General features: G+C 36.0%; 1 protein-coding gene across 2 annotated transcripts in view; it reads left to right on the top strand.

Moving 5' to 3' along the window:
• VMP1 (vacuole membrane protein 1) overlaps positions 1-17,977 on the top strand; it is a 130,129-nt gene that overhangs the window by 52,030 nt on the left and 60,122 nt on the right. For both annotated transcript variants that reach the window (XM_082860175.1, XM_082860176.1), the window contains exon 6: positions 4,236-4,403. In XM_082860175.1, the coding sequence (XP_082716301.1) occupies positions 4,236-4,403 (168 nt within the window). The remainder of the gene's footprint in view (positions 1-4,235; positions 4,404-17,977) is intronic.

Below are 17,977 nucleotides of genomic sequence, written 5' to 3'. Positions count from 1 at the left end.
CTTGAGAATGAACAAAGGACAAGAAGCTGAGTTATTCATGTTCATTTTGTCTGGGAACCACCACATCTGCCTCTAAGGCTGAGTAATCATGACCTATTAGTGTGGTTATGGAAAGTATATATCACTTTAACTGTGTGAACCATCTTTTCTTTAGGGAAAATATTCTCATCAGATTGCTGAAAATTTCCCTTTTTAGAACATTTAAAATTAAAACTATGAATCAGTCTTTTATCTTGTTGGATAACCTGTTTAGTCTGTTGGGGTGCATATTTTATTCTTGTTTCTGGAATAGAAATGTAGGTTTTTCCTTCCTATATAATCCCAGAAATCTTATAATTTTAGTGTCTAGGATGGTTCAATTTTTTTTCACCTAGAGTTCATTTCTAGAGGACAGTTGTAGGGATGTCATGGACAGACTCTTGAATTTCTTTTGTTTTGCCTAGTAGTATCACATTTCTCTTTTGTGTTTTCAAACAGTAAATGTGGAAGTTACAGGGTTTTTTAAAAAATATTTATTTTCTTTACTTTTTTTGGCTGTGATGGGTCTTAGTTGTGGCACGCAGGATCTTCATTGAGGCACGCGGGATCTTTCGTTGCAGCATGTGGACTTCTCTCTAGTTGTGGCACACAGGCTCCAGGGCACGTAGGCTCTGTAGTTGTGGCGTGCAGGCTTCAGAGCACATGGGCGCTGTAATTTTGCGGCAGGTGGGCTCTCTCATTGAGGCACACAAGCTCAGTAGTTGTGGTGTGTGGGCTTAGTTGCCCCGCAGCATGTGGGATCTTAGTTCCCTGACCAGGGATCGAACCCGTATCCCCTGCATTTGAAGGCGGATTCTTTACCACTGGGCTGCCAGGGAAGTCCCCCCCCACTTTTTTAAATTGCATCTGATGTTAGCTATAAGTAAGTGTACAGTGAGAAATTTTTCACTAATTATTTAGTTACTCTGAATTCTACAGACTTTAAACTTGGGTTTGTGTGTATGTGTAGGATCACAAAATAATTCTTTTTTCTTTAACTGAAATCTCTTTTGTGCACATAATATTCAAAGAAACAGTTGTAGATTTCATGGTTAATCACAACTTTTCAATAAAAGTTCCTTTTTTAGAGATTCTATAATCATTTTTTAAACTTATTATCACTATTTATTGATTTCTGTGAATTAAAATTCAAGAAAAAGATGAACAGACTAAAAATTCACATAAATTTTTTTTTTTTGGTCCAGAAGAAAACCTTATAGTTAATTGAGTCAGTGCTAAGTGTAGGATTTCATTTTTTAGATTTTTATTTGAACACAAAATGCAACTGTATTTAGGGAGAAATGTAGCTTAGATTTATGAATGTCTTTCTTTTTCATATTAACATGCAACAGAAAATTTGTTTAATGTCACCTTTTATCTAGATAGCAGTAGGAGTTCTTTAATGTTTTATTTCCATCACTACATCTTAAGCACTTTGTCTTTGAGCCACAAATTCTTTCACCATGTGGTTTAAAAAGACTTTCTTATGGGCTTCCCTGGTGGCACAGTGGTTGAGAGTCCTCCTGCCGATGCAGGGGACACGGGTTCGTGCCCCAGTGTGGGAAGATCCCACATGCCGCGGAGTGGCTAGGCCCGTGAGCCATGGCCGCTGAGCCTGCGCATCCGGAGCCTGTGCTCCGCAACGGTAGAGGCCACAACAGTGAGAGGCCCGCGTACCGCAAAAAATAAATAAATAAATAAAAGGGCTTTCTTATATCCAAAGATCACTTACTGTATGTGTATCTATATATACATACATATGTATGTGTGTGTATCTATATATACATACATATGTATGTGTGTGTATATAATTTTATTCTACAAATACAGTACTTTTGTTCATAACAGCTCATGGCTAATACTTTTTGAGGGCGTATTATATGCCCAGCACTGTTCTAAGCCTAGTACTTTATATGTGTGTTACAGTAACATGTTAAGAATATCCAACTTCTAAAGCTTACACTTCATGAGAACTTTGGAAATTAGCAATAGATTTTATTGACATCTTGATTATGTTAGGGGTTTTTGAATTTTGGAGCCAGCTAAAAACATAGGATGAATCTAATTCTTTAGCCTTGCAGAACAGTAGCTTGAGGTCCAGAAAGGTTAAGTGACTTGTCTGAGTTCGCTTATTTTCTGACACCTAATAGCCTATTTGAACCTAACCTATTTGAAACTCTAAAGGAGCTTGTTTAAAACATACAGGTTGGGGGGCTTCCCTGGTGGCACAGTGGTTAAGAATCTGTCTGCCAATGCAGGGGACACGGGTTCGAGCCCTGGTCCGGGAAGATCCCACGTGGTGCAAAGCAACTAAGCCCATGTGCCACAACTACTGAGCCTGTGCTCTAGAGCCTGCAAGCTCACGTGCCGCAACTGCTGAAGCCGGCGCACCTAGAGCCCATGCTCCGCAACAAGACAAGCCACCTCAATGAGAAGCCCGCACTCTGCAACCAAGAGTAGCCCCTGCTCGCTGCTACTAGAGAAAGCCTGCACTCAGCAACAAAGACCCAACGCAACCAAAAATAAAAATAAATAAATTTTTTAAAAAATCAATTAGTTAAAATAAATAAATACATAAAACATACAGGTTGGGAATTCCCTGATGGTCCAGTGGTAAAGAATCCGCCTTAAAATGCAGAGGTGCAGGTTTGATTCCTGGTCGGGGAACTGGGATTCCACATGCCTCAGGGCAACTAAGTCTGCACACCACAACTACTAAAGCTTACATGCCTCAACTAGAGAGCCTGCGTGCCCGCAAACTACAGAGGCCACATGCTCTGGAGCCCGTGTGCCACAACTACAGAGCCCAGGCACCCTGAAACCCTGTGCGCCACAACTAGAGAGAAGCCTGCGTGCCACAATGAAAGATCCTGAAAGATCCCGCATGCCTCAACGAAGATCCTGCATGCCACAACTAAGACTCGATGCAGCCTAAAATAAAACAAATGATAAATAAATCTTTAAAAAAAAAACTGAATCTTAAAAAATAATAAAAATAAAATAAAACATACAGGTTCCCATGTCCACCTATTGAATCAACGTATGCTTAGGGGACCCTGAAATTTATATTTTTAACAAAGTCCATAGTTGATTCTTATGCAGACACCTCGTCATGGCATACATGTTAATTTGGAAACCACTGTGTTTAAACCTTTATCACACATCTAAATGTTAATTCATTTTAATCTATATGATTATTATTAATTTGTAATATTTCTAAATAAAGGTACAAAGTAGCCCAAAAGCTTCCATAGAAAAAATTAATTTCAAAGAAAAACTAACTGATACTGATTCCACAGTTTTATTTTTGTTTTGGGATGTCAGTGGGAAAGATAAGTGATGTAATTACTTCATCAACTTTTTTTTTTTTGAAGTATAATTAATTTACAATGTTGTGTTAGTTTCAAGTGTATAGCAAAGTGATTCAGTTATATATGTGTGTGTGTGTATATATATATATAGTTTTTCAGATTCTCTTCCATTTTAGGTCATTGCAAGATACTTAGTAGAGTTTCCTGTGCAATACAGTAGGTCCTTGGTTACCGATTTTATATGTAGTAGTGTGTATTTGCTAATCCCAAACTCCTAATTTCCCACCCGCACCCCCACTGTCCCCTTTGGTAACCGTAAGTTTGTTTTCTATGTCTGCATCAACTGTTTTTTAAGTAAGGACAAAATATAGTATTATCAAATTATGCCTAAAGGAATAGGGGCACAGGAGGTTTTTATCACAGGGGATGGTATTCTTACAAATGAGATATGTGGATAAATAAAATAAGAATCAAGACAGAAATCATATGGTTTCCAGGGTCTAGTGTTGGGGGAAGGAGATTGACTACAAAAGGACACAAGGGAACTTTTTGCAGTGACGGGACTGTTCTGTACCTTTATCTTGATAGGTTATGGTTATACGACTGAATATAATTGTCAAAGCTTATTGAACTACTGACCTAAAAAAATGGCTCTTACTATATGTAAATTATACCTGAGTAAATTTGAAATTGGTTTTTAAGAAAGCAAACCAAAGAGATTCTGGAAAGGATTATTTTTTCAAATTATCAGTTGCATCTTGAAATATTAGGTAGATTCTTGTTCTTTAAAAGCTAACATTTTTCTATTAATATAGAGTGATTAAGGTACCATTAAAATAGCATGTCTATTAATAATTGCTTTCTCTTTAATATTTCTCATCAGAGATTTCTCATATTTTTTTGTAGGGTCCACATATAGCTTCAGTTACATTAGCTGCTTATGAATGCAATTCAGTTAATTTCCCTGAACCACCCTATCCTGATCAGATTATTTGTCCAGATGAAGAGGGCACTGAAGGAACCATTTCTTTATGGAGCATCATCTCAAAAGTTAGGATTGAGGCCTGCATGTGGGTAAGATGTCCGTTTTCATATTTGTTCAAAATTAACCTCACTGTCTTGATTCTTTGTACCTCATTGAAATTGAAGCCAGACATATACCAAGTCAGTAGATAATTAATTCATAAAGTTACCAGCTACCTAGCTTCCATGTAAAAGAAACCTTTAGAGCTTCTCCTGTTCATGAATAACATTCAGAAGGAAGGCAGGAAACCTTAGGTACCAGGAAGCATTGATACCAAGTAGACAATAGCAGGGAAAAGGAGTATAGATGGTGCAACTATACTACTTTGTAAAGTTTTACTAACGTTTATAAAACTTGATAAACACATAGCAAATGGTTATATATCAGTCCAAATTAGGTAAGTATTATATGTCTCTCTCCTAGATTTAAATACTCTGTGTTTATTCTTAGAAGACTCATTTCATTTTCTGAGTTGTTATAATACTAAAGTAAGTTCAGACATTTCTTAATAAACTAAGCTTTACTGTATTGGAGGTATCAGACTATATGGTGACCTTACTTTCAGAAGTTCCAATTATTCTTTTTATGGCTTGTATATTTTGGGAAATTTTGGACTACATGATCAATGGTAGATGTATTTTAATCTGCATATCCACACAAAGCATTTTTTATATGCTTAAATTCATTCACATGTATATCATTGAGGAATAGTTCATTTGCTAAAGACTTTCTATTACCATTTGAATTATTTTTTAATTCATCATTTGGAATCACTAAGTTTTATGTTCCCTGTAACTTTTTTTCCCCTAACAGTTTCTTATAAAATGAAAAATGTGGAACACATCACTTAAAACTCTTAATTAAAATGAACGTGAATAGAATGCCCACAGAAGAGGCAGAGTTTTCAAACACATTCAAGCGTTTATGTCGTGTTTTAAAAGAATTAAAAGGGAAATGCCATATATTGAATTTGTTGAATATGAAAGACAGGAAAAACTGTCATATTTCCTGTTACTCTTTTATAAATACTGGAAACAAATTCATTATACTAGTTGCATATGTATTATAAATTTCACCACATTAGTCTTTTTTTTTTTAACATCTTTATTGGAGTATAATTGCTTTACAATGGTGTGTTAGTTTCTGCTTTACACATTTGTCTTTTGATGAAAAGCTATTAATAAGATAACTAGATACTCAGAACATGCTAGAAAAGGAGTATGTATATAGCCTTCAATTTTCCGTTCTTTTGTTCTTTCAAAAATGATTTATGTAGCTAGATTAACACTAATGCCAACAAAGAAAATTTTTCATCCCAGCTGGCAGTGATAACTGCTTCTTCCAAAGTGCATATCGTCTGAAGCACTCATTTGGCCTGGCTCCATGCATGCCTCAAATTAGTTAAATTGGCTGGTGTAGTGGCTTACTTCCCCAAATAAATTTTAAGCTCCTCAAAAAATTCAGACTGTACCTTAAATTTATTACTCACAGCAATCAGCATTAGGCTTTGCTCATAGTTCAAGAATACCAATAGGGCTTCCCTGGTGACGCAGTGGTTGAGAGTCCGCCCGCCGATGCAGGGGACACGGGTTCATGCCCCGGTCCAGGAAGATCCCACATGCCGCGGAGCGGCTGGGCCCGTGAGCCATGGCCGCTGAGCCTGCACATCCGGAGCCTGTGCTCCTCAACGGGAGAGGCCACGACAGTGAGAGGCCCGCATACCGGAAAAAAAAAAGAATACCAATAAATACTGATTGTCTGAATGTTTGTTTGTTCTTCATATTCCCTTCTTTGAAACTGTCTTTTGTTATGTAAAAAAGGTAGCACATATCAAGTTCTGCTTAAATTCGTTCCTTTTGTTTTCACCATTTACAAAGAGTCCTTTCATCAAAGGATGCTGGGAAAACTGAATATCCACATACAAAAGAGAGAGGTTGGATCCTTATCTTACACCATATGTAAAAATTAACTCAAAATTCATCAAAGACCTAAACTTAAGAGTTAAAACTATAAGACACTTAGAAGAAAATATAGAAACAAATCTGCCTGGTGATTTGGCAGTGGTTCTTAAATAAGACATCGAAAGCAGAGGCAACAAAAGAAAAAAATAGATAAATTGAACTTAGCTAAAATAAAACTTCTTGTACATCAAAGGACACACTATCAAGAGAGTTAAAAGACAACCCACAAAAAGGGAGAAAATGTTTAAAAGTCATATGTCAGATAAGGGTTTAATATTCATTGTGTTTAAAGAACTACACAACTCAACAACAAAAAGACAAACAGCCCAATTAAAAAATGGGCAAAGGATTTGAATAAACATTTCTCCAAGGAAGACATACAAATGGCCAATAAGTGCACAGAAAGATTCTCAATATCATTAGTCATTGGGGAAATGCAAATCCAAACCAGAAGGAAATACCTCTTCACACAGATTAGGATGGCTATTATTTTTTTAGAAAACGAAAAATAACAAGTGTTGGTGAAGATGTGAAGAAATTGGAGCCCTCATAGATTGCTGGTGGGAATGTAAAGTGATTTAGTTGCTGTGGGAAAGAGTTTGGTGGTTTCTCAAAAATGTAAATGTACATTTACTATGTGACCCTCCTCTAATTCCATTCCTACGTAAATACCCAAAAGAACTGAAAACTGGGACTCTAATATGTACAGAAACTTGTAGTTCATTGTTCAGCAACATTATTCACATTATCAGAAAGGTGGAAACAATCCAAGTGTCTCTTAACAGATAAATGGATAAACAAAGAGTATTATATACACATAATAGAATACTGTTCAGCCATAAAAAGGAATGAAGTTCTTATACATGCTGCAATATAGATGAACCTAGAAAAACATTATGGTAAATGAAATAAGCCAGACATAGAAAGACAGATATTGTATGATTCCACTTATGTGAGCTATCTGGACAATTTAGATTCATAGAGACAGAAAGTAGGTTTGAGGTTACTAGGGTTGTGGGAATGAGAAGTTAATGTTTAATGGGTATAGAGTTTCCATTTGGGTGAAGAAAAATATTGAAAATATAATGATGATGGTTGCACAACATTGTGAATACAACTAATGCCACTAAATTTTATATTTAAAAATGGTTAACTGGGATACACTCATAAAAAGTCAATACTGGGACTTCCCTGGTGGTCCAGCAGTTAAGACTCCACTGTGTTCACAATGCAGGGGGCCCGGGTTCGATCCCTGGTCTGGAAACTAGATCCCGCACACCACAACTAAAGACCTGGCGCAGCCAAATAAATAAATAAATGTTAAAAAAAAAAAAAGTCAATACTACTGAAGTTGAGAAATGTTGATTTAGAGTGTATTGGCCTTGATTCTTATATTTTACCCTTTCATAAAATTGATCCCATTTGTGTTCACATCCATATATTTTTTTTTCAGGGGATGTCTTGCTTGATTAAAAACTGTTATGTTATTTAAAATTTTTACCTAATTTGTACTTTACGAAGTAAAATATCTTTACAGACTTCACTATCATTATAAATATAGTAAATCAGTAAAATCATTAAAATACATAGTACCTCCAATTATAAGATAAAGACCAGGGTCAACCTCAGTTTCAACTTGTTCACATAAGTCTTTGGAGCCCATTAAAATGAATTGTTTGGTGTTGCTGATAAGTAGGTTACCTTTTTTTCAGTTTTTATCTTTTTCATCTTTCACAATTTGACTATATCACTAGTGTAAGGCTTCACAAATTTTCTTTTCAGTTATAAATTCCAATAATAGTTATTAAACCTCCAAGCATTGGAGATTCAGAGTGAGCAAAACTTAAGTCTCTACCCTCATGGAATTTTACATTCTAGTGAGGGAAATAATTATGGAAAACTGTATATATAAGTATTGTTGAAAAATTATATATATAAATATTTAAACAAATTGAGATAAGTGCTATGAAGGAGAAATTTATTGCATAACACAAAAATGTTTTCCTAGTCTGTGATTCAGGGAAGATTTCCTTGAAATAGCAGTGTTTCAATGGATATCTAAGGATAATAAGGAGTACAGTGAGGAGGCAGGATGGTGGCAGGGCAGAGGAGAGGAAGCATGTGTGATGACTTTCAGATAGAGAACATCACCTTTTTTTTTTTTTAACTTCTTTATTGGAGTATAATTGCTTTACAATGGTGTGTTAGTTTCTGCTTTATAACAAAGTGAATCAGTTATACATATACATATGTCCCCATACCTCTTCCCTCTTGCATCTCCCTCCCTCCCATCCTCCCTACCCCACCCCTCTACGTGGTCACAAAGCACTGGGCTGATCTCCCTGTGCTATGCAGCTGCTTCCCACTAGCTATCTATTTAACGTTTGGTAGTGTTCATATGTCCATGACACTCTCTCACTTTGTCCCAGCTTCCCCTTCCCCTTCCCCGTATCCTCAAGTCCATTCTCTAGTAGATCTGCATCTTTATTCCCGTCTTGCCCCTAGTTCTTCTGACCTTTTTTTTTTTTTTAGATTCCATATATACGTGTTAGCATACAGTATTTGTTTTTCTCTTTCTGACTTAGTTCACTCTGTATGACAGTCTGTAGGTCCATCCACCTCACTATAAATAACTCAGTTTCGTCCCTTTTTATGGCTGAGTAATATTCCATTGTATATATGTGCCACATCTTCTTTATCCATTCATCTGTCGATGGGCACTTATGTTGCTTCCATGTCCTAGCTATTGTAAATAGAGCTGCAGTGAACATTGTGGTACATGACTCTTTTTGTTGTTGTCCATTTTATTGGCATATAGTTGCTTGTAGTAATCTCTCAGGGTATATGCCCAGTAGTGGGATTGCTGGGTCGTATGGTAGTTCTATTTTTACTTTTTTAAGGAACCTCCATACTGTTCTCCATAGTGGCTGTATCAGTTTACATTCCCACCAACAGTGCAAGAGGGTTCCCTTTTCTCCACACCATCTCCAGCAATTATTATTTGTACATTTTTTGATGATGGCCATTCTGACCAGTGTGAGATGATAACTCATCGTAGGTTTTTTTTGTTTGTTTGTTTGTTTGTTTTTGCAGTATGCGGGCCTCTCACTGTTGTGGCCTCTCCTGTTGCGGAGCACAGGCTCCAGACACACAGGCTCAGAGGCCATGGCTCACGGGCCTAGCCACTCCGCGGCATGTGGGATCTTCCCAGACCGGGGCATGAACCCGTGTCCCGTGCATCGGCAGGCGGACTCTAAACCACTGCGCCACCAGGGAAGCCCCCTCATTGTAGTTTTGATTTGCATTTCTCTAATGATTAATGATGTTGAGCATTCTTTCATGTGTTTGTTAGCAATCTGTATATCTTCTTTGGAGAAATGTCTGTTTAGGTCTTCTGCCCATTTTTGGACTGTGTTGTTTGTTTTTTTTTGATATTGAGTTGCATGAGCTGCTTGTAAATTTTGGAGATTAATCCTTTGTCAGTTGCTTCATTTGCAAACATTTTCTTCAATTCTGAGGGTTGACTTTTCGTCTTGCTTATGCTTTCTTTTGCTGTGCAAAAGCTTTTAAGTTTCATTAGGTCCCATTTGTTTATTTTTGTTTTTATTTCCATTTCTCTAGGAGGTGGGTCAAAAAGGATCTTGCTGTGATTTATGTCATAGAGTGTTCTGCCTTTGTTTTCCTCTAAGAGTTTGATAGTGTCTGGTCTTACATTTCGGTCTTTAATCCATTTTGAGTTTATTTTTGTGTATGGTGTTAGAGAGTGTTCTAATTTCATTCTTTTACATGTAGCTGTCCAGTTTTCCCAGTACCACTTATTGAAGAGGCTGTCTTTCCTCCGCTGTATATTCTTGCCTCCTTTATCAAAGATAAGGTGACTGTATGTGCGTGGGTTTATCTCTGGGCTTTCTATCCTGTTCCATTGATCTACATTTCTGTTTCTGTGCCAGTACCATACTGTCTTGATTACGGTAGCTTTGTAGTATAGTCTGAAGTCAGGGAGACTGATTCCTCCAGCTCTGTTTTTCTTTCTCAAGGTGCTTTGGCTCTTCAGGGTCTTTTGTGTTTCCATACAAATTGTGAAAATTTTTGTTCTAGTTCTGTGAAAAATGCCATTGGTAGCTTGATAGGGATTGCATTGAATCTGTAGATTGCTTTGGGTAGTAGAGTCATTTTCACAATGTTGATTCTCCAATCCAAGAACGTGGTATATCTCCATGTATTTATATCATCTTTAATTTCTTTCATCAGCGTCTTATAATTTTCTGCATACAGGTCTTTTGTCTCCTTAGGTAGGTTTATTCCTAGATATTTTATTCTTTTTGTAGCAATGGTAAATGGGAGTGTTTTCTTAATTTCACTTTCAGATTTTTCATCATTAGTGTATAGGAATGCAAGAGATTTCTGTGCATTCATTTTGTATCCTGCTACTTTACCAAATTCATTGATTAGCTCTAGTAGTTTTCTGTAACATCTTTAGGATTCTCTACGTATAGTATCATGTCATCTGCAAACAGTGACAGCTTTACTTCTTCTTTTCCGATTTGGATTCCTTTCATTTTTTTTTCTTCTCTGAATGCTGTGGCTAAAACTTCCCAAACTATGTTGAATGATAGTGGTGAGAGTGGGCAACCTTGTCTTGTTCCTGATCTTAGTGGAAATGCTTTCAGTTTTTTACCATTGAGGATGATGTTGGCTGTGGGTTTGTCATATATGGCCTTTATTATGTTGAGGATTGTTCCCTCTATGCCTACTTTTTGGAGGGTTTTTATCATAAATGGGTGTTGAATTTTGTTGAAAGCTTTCTCTGCATCTATTGAGATGATCATATGATTTTTCTCCCTCAATTTGTTGATATGATGTATTACATTGATTGATTTGTGTATATTGAAGAATCCTTGCATTCCTGGAATAAACCCCACTTGATCATAGTGTATGATCCTTTTAATGTGCTGTTGGATTCTGTTTGCTAGTATTTTGTTGAGGATATTTGCATCTGTGTTCATCAGTGATATTGGCCTGTAGTTTTCTTTCTTTGTGATATCTTTGTCTGGTTTTGGTATCAAGGTGATGGTGGCCTCGTAGAATGAGTTTGGGAGTGTTCCTCCCTCTGCTACATTTTGGAAGAGTTTGAGAAGGGTAGGTGTTAGCTCTTCTGTAAATGTTTGATAGAATTCACCTGTGAAGCCATCTGGTCCTAGGCTTTTGTTTGTTGGAAGATTTTTAATCACAGTTTCAATTTCAGTGCTTGTGATTGGTCTGTTCATATTTTCTGTTTCTTCCTGGTTCAGTCTCAGAAAGTTGTGCATTTCTAAGAATTTGTCCGTTTCTTCCAGGTTGTCCATTTTATTGGCATATAGTTGCTTGTAGTAATCTCTCATGATCCTCTGTATTTCTGCCGTGTCAGTTGTTACTTCTCCTTTTTCATTTCTAATTCTACTGATTTGAGTCTTCTCCCTTTTTTTCTTGATGAGTCTGGCTAATGGTTTATCAATTTTGTTTATCTTCTCAAAGAACCAGCTTTTACTTTTATTGATCTTTGCTATCATTGCCTTCATTTCTTTTTGATTTATTTCTGATCTGATCTTTATGATTTCTTTCCTTCTGTTAACTTTGGGGTTTTTTTGTTCTTTCTGTAATTTCTTTAGGTGTAAGGTTACGTTGTTTATTTGAGATGTTTCTTGTTTCTTAGGGTAGGATTGTATTGCTATAAACTTCCCTCTTAGAACTGCTTTTGCTGCATCGATAGGTTTTGGATCGTTGTGTTTTCATTGTCATTTGTTTCTAGGTATTTTTTGATTTCCTCTTTGATTTCTTCAGTGATCTCTTGGTTATTAAGTAGTGTGTTGTTTAGCCTCCATGTGTTTGTATTTCTTATAGATTTTTTCCTGTAATTGATATCTAGTCTCATAACGTTGTGGTCCGAAAAGATACTTGATATAATTTCAGTTTTCTTAACTTTACCAAGGCTTGATTTGTGACCCAAGATATGATCTATCCTGGAGAATGTTCCATGAGCACTTGAGAAGAATATGTATTCTGTTGTTTTTGGATGGAATGTCCTATAAATATCAATTAAGTCCATCTTGTTTAATGTATCATTTAAAGCTTGTGTTTTCTTATTTATTTTCATTTTGGATGATGTGTCCATTGGTGCAAATGGGGTGTTAAAGTCCTCTACTATGATTGTGTTACTGTTGATTTCCCTTTTTATGGCTGTTACTATTTGCCTTATGTATTGAGGTGCTCCTATGTTGGGTGCATAGATATTTACAATTGTTATATCTTCTTCTTGGATTGATCCCTTGATCATTATGTAGTGTCCTTCTTTGTCTCTTGTAATAGTCTTTGTTTTAAAGTCTGTTTTGTCTTATATGAGAATTGCTACTCCAGCTTTCTTTTGATATCCATTTGCATGGAATATTTTTTTCCATCCCCTCACTTCAGTCTTTATGTGTCCGTAGGTCTGAAGTGGGTTTCTTATAGACAACATATATACGGGTCTTGTTTTTGTATCCATTCAGCCAATCTATGTCTTTTGGTTGGAGCATTTAATCCATTTACATTGAAGGTAATTATCGATATATATGTTCCTATTACCATTTTCTTAATTGTTTGGGGTTTATTATTGTAGGTCTTTTCCTTCTCTTGTGTTTCCTGCCCAGAGAAGTTCTTTAGCATTTGTTGTAAAGCTGGTTTGGTGGTGCTGAATTCTCTTAGCTTTTTTTTGTCTGTAAAGGTTTTAATTTCTCTGTCAAATCTGAATGAGATCTTTGCTGGGTAGAGTAATCTTGGTTGTAGGTTTTTCCCTTTCATTACTTTAAATATGTCCTGCCACTCCCTTCTGCTTGCAGAGTTTCTGCTGAAAGATCAGCTGTTAACCTTATGTGGATTTCCTTATGTGTTATTTGTTGTTTTTCCCTTGCTGCTTTTAATATTTGTTCTTTGTATTTAATTTTTGATAGTTTGATTAATTTGTGTCTTGGCCTGTTTCTCCTTGGATTTATCCTGTATGGGACTCTCTGCACTTCCTGGACTTGGTTAACTATTTTCTTTCCCATATTAGGGAAGTTTTCAACTATAGTCTCTTCAAATATTTTCTCAGTCCCTTTCTTTTTCTCTTCTTCTTCTGGGACCCCTGTAATTCGAATTGGTGCGTTTAATGTTGTCCCAGAGGTCTCTGAGACTGTCCTCAATTCTTTTCATTCTTTTTTCTTTATTCTTCTCTGCAGTAGTTATTTCCACTATTTTATCTTCCAGGTCACTTATCCGCTCTTCTGCCTCTGTTATTCCGCTATTGATCCCTTGTAGAGAATTTTTAATTTCGTTTATTGTGTTGTTCATCACTGTTTGTTTGCTTTTTAGTTCTTCTAGGTCCTTGTTAAACATTTCTTTTATTTTCTCCATTCTGTTTCCAAGATTTTGCATCATTTTTACTATCATTATTCTGAATTGTTTTTCAGGTAGACTGCCTATTTCCTCGTCATTTGTTAGGTCTGGTGGGTTTTTAGAACATCACCTTTTAAGCTCATTTATTTTCTTTTTTTTTTTAAAGACTTATTTTATTATTTATTTATTTTATTTATTTTTGGCTGTGTCGGTTCTTAGTTGCGGCACGCGGGATCTTTTGTTGAGGCATGCAGGCTCTTCGTTGCGGTACGCGGCCTTCTCTCTAGTTGTAGCATTGGGTTTTCTCTTCTCTAGTTGTGGCACGCAGGCTCCAGGGCATGTGGGATCTGCAGTTGTGGCTTGTTGGTTCCAGAGCACTTGGGCTGTGTAGTTGAGGCTCACAAGCTCATTGGTTGTGGCGCACAGGCTTAGTTTCCCCTCAACATGTGGGATCTTAGTTCCCTGAGCAGGGATCGAACCCATGTCTCCTGCATTATAATGTGGATTCTTTACCACTGGACTACCAGGGAAGTCCCTAAACTCAATTATTTGTTAAGTTCATGGTTTTGTTTTTTGGGAGTTTTTTTCCTATTGTGGTAAAATGTACATAACATAGTTTACCATTTAATCATGTTTAAGTGCACAATTTACTGGCATTAAGTACATTCACAGTGTTGTGTAACCATCACCAATATCTACTTCCAGAACTTTTCTGTCATCCACAAACAGAAACTCTGTACCCATTAAACAATAACTCCTCATTCCCTCCTCTCCCCAGCCCCTGGGGACAGAGTAACCTCTCGACTTTCTGCCTCTGTGAATTTGCCTATTCTTGATATCCAGTATAAATGGAATCATACAGTATCTGTCCGTTTGTGTCTGGCTTACTTCACCTAGCATAATGTTTTCAAGTTTCATCCATGTTGTAGCATGTATCAGAACTTCATTCCTTTCTGAAGTCATTTTAAAACTGACCTTAAGGGAAACTGGAAGCACATTTTCTCTCTTTTTTTCGTTTGTAAAACAATCTGCTAATTTTACTAGAATTGGTATAATTGTGGGTTGTTTTTTTTTTTGCGGTCCGCGGGCCTCTCACTGTTGTGGCCTCTCCCGTTGCGGAGCACAGACTCCGGACGCGCAGGCTCAGCGGCCATGGCTCATGGGCCCAGCCGCTCCGCGGCATGTGGGATCTTCCTGGACCAGGGCACGAACCCATGTACCCTGCATCGGCAGGTGGAATCTCAACCACTGCACCACCAGGGAAGCCCGGTATAATTGTTTTTTAAACATTGCTGTAAAAGCCTTGAATTTCTCAGTGGTTCCAAGTTACCCTCCAAACTTTGGCTTCTAACCTCTGTTTCATGTTTGCAGTTGGAACATTTAATAGAAAATGGTTTTGTTTTTAAAGATTATTAACACACTGATAATGCCAAACTACTGTAATTTCTGAGTAGTCAGCATATGTAAAATTTTCTACTCCCCAGATTTTTACCATTAAACTTACAGTTCGTAACATAGAAAAGCAAGATGCTGGTGATTTACCTGTGAATCCAGTTGACAAAACTTTTGAAAGCACAAAAATTTAGGATTTTTGTCCTCCCCAAAATCTTTTAATAAAATTGACACTCCAGTAAGATATTGTGTTTCTCTATTGGTTTTGCATATTTTGTGCATATTAAACTCTTCTCCAATTCAAGAAGCAAGGACTTCAGGGTAATAAATTGATATGCATGGACAGTGTTTAGAAGAGCTTTCTGAATTATTGCTTGACTAAATACCATTTGTCTTTCTTTTGCAATAAGGAAGCCAGTCATTTCTTCCCCTTAATTAAACTTGGGCTGACAGCTTTTAGTGTTCCACAATTTAGTTTTGTTTTTTTATGTTGATTTTGCAAGAATTATAAAATTGTTTTGTAAGAATCATGAAATTATGGGACTTCAGTATCTAATTTGAGATAACTGACCAAACAAACTTCTGTGTCTGGAATATAATGTGTCTTAAGGAGACCTGTCTGGATGACTGTATTTCCTTTTTATTTATATGCATAAAAATTAGAACACTGGCTGATGATCACCATTCTTACTCCTTGCTAATATGGGAAAACATGGACAGAATTAAAATATAACAATGAATATGGTCAACTAAGTATAATACAGTATGTAGCTCTTGATTTCATTTCAATCCATTATTACTTCCTTTTTAACTTTAGGGAAACTTGTCATGAGTTTGAATCATATGATTGCTTTCAGAACTATTGAACATTTGACTTAACATGTTTTAAGAGAAGTTTATGTTTTGAATAAAATGTTGCAATTAACTTTTCTTCCTACTTTCTGTCATGAAAAATTTTTTTTTAAGTAGAGGGAATTATATAATTAATTCAATATATTATCACCCAACTTCCGCTAATATTAACTCCTGGCTAATACTTTCATCTAGACCCCTCCTCACACTGCTCACAATTATCTTGAAGCATATTCCAGGTAACATATCATATTTTATCTGTAAATATATCAACCTTAGGACTTAAAAAACATTGTCACACCGAAGAGAACTTAGGAATAGTCTCTTCAAATCAGTTACCCAGTTAGTGTTCAGATTTTTCTGATTGTGTTTATTTCTTTGTTTTTCTTTTCAAATATATTCATTTATGAAACTGGATTGTTTGTCAAGTATAGTTTTCCACAGTCTGAATTTTACTGATTGTATTCCAGTTGGTGTAATTTAAATATGTTTCTCTGTTTCCTGTGAATTGATAGCTGGGTTGAGAGGCTTGAAAAAAAATTTTTTTTTACAAGAATACACTTTATAGTCTTACGTATTCTATCACGAAGTGCAATAATGTCTGGTTGTCTTTCTGTTTATGATATTAACACCATTATTATATAAGTCCATTATTTTACTAGGGTTTATAAAATGGGGGCATTCAGTTGCATCATTTTTTTCTTTAGTTATTGACTGGAATACTTTTATAAAGAGAAACTTCTCCTTATCACCAATTTGGTTATCCTGAGATATCTTCCATATAGGTAAGACAGGATAAATAATTGATTGTTTCTCTTTATTTACCAGTTTTAAAAATAATTAGTTGGTTCTCTAACATCCTCCAAAGGTGACTAAATTAACTTCTCTTGTTTAGCAAAATATGATTTGTGTTTTCTTCCTATATCTTTCTTTGTATATATATATCTCCCCTCTCCCTCTTCTCTCTGTTCTTTAACTAAATATGGTCTTATTCTTTTGGCACTTAAGTATGTTCTTTTCATAACTCTTGGTTCACATGTGGATAATGCTTACACTTGGAGATGATTGATTTCACACACTGGAGTATAACACTGTGATTGTAAAATGTTTGAATTTCGTAATGTCCCTTGGGGATTTTTGTCAAGGCATTTGCAGGCAGAGCCATAGGACATAGCAAAATTGCTTCTGAAAACTACCAAAGCTTTTTCATTCACTATGACTCAAGGCAGAGAAGCATAGCTCAAAGTTAAGAATTCTCCCAGAGACTACAGGCCTCTTGCATTATTATCTATCCTGTATTTAAGCCGTATATGTCCAAACCAAGTTCCTGATTCTTTTACCTTTGTTTTCATCCTTATGTTCTAAGTTGATTTAAAAAGAAAATTCTCTTCAAAAACAAGAATCCACAAAGTGACTGAAACATGAGTCACTCAGTGTCCTGAGGAAATCAACATTTTTCCTGTGGTGAAAATTTATCCATCCTAATGTTGAGATTTCAAGGGGCTTCCTGACCACAGTGTGTTAAAAGCTTTAACTCTGAACAAAAATGTTGTATTGGGATTAAAACAACATCCTCAATATCGGAAGGTTTCCTATATATCTAACAGCTATACTAGTGAATGCTCATTAGCAAATCATTTGGATATTTGAAAAGGGGGGGAACTGACAAAAATAACAGTGTATGTATATATATATATTTACATATAAAAGCTAAAAAACTAAAACAAATGAGTGGTTATAACAAAACAGAAACAGAATTTCAGATACAGAGAACAAGCTAGTGGTTGCCATTGGGGAGAGGGAAGTGGGGAGGAGGGAACAAGATAGCCATAGGGGATTAAGAGGTACAAACTACTGTGTATAAAATAAATAAGCTACAAGGAAAATAGGCCAACAGTTTATAATAACTTTAAATAGAGTATAGTCTATAAAAATTTTGAATAACTGTTTTATACCTGAAACTAATATTATATTATAAATCAACTATACTTCAATAAAAGAAAGAAATAACATTTCAAAAGTCTAGAAAA

Source organism: Leucopleurus acutus, assembly GCF_964270905.1.
Source record: "Leucopleurus acutus genome assembly, chromosome: 19".
Classification (NCBI taxonomy): domain Eukaryota; kingdom Metazoa; phylum Chordata; class Mammalia; order Artiodactyla; family Delphinidae; genus Leucopleurus; species Leucopleurus acutus.
This window is presented reverse-complemented; position numbering and strand designations above follow the sequence as displayed.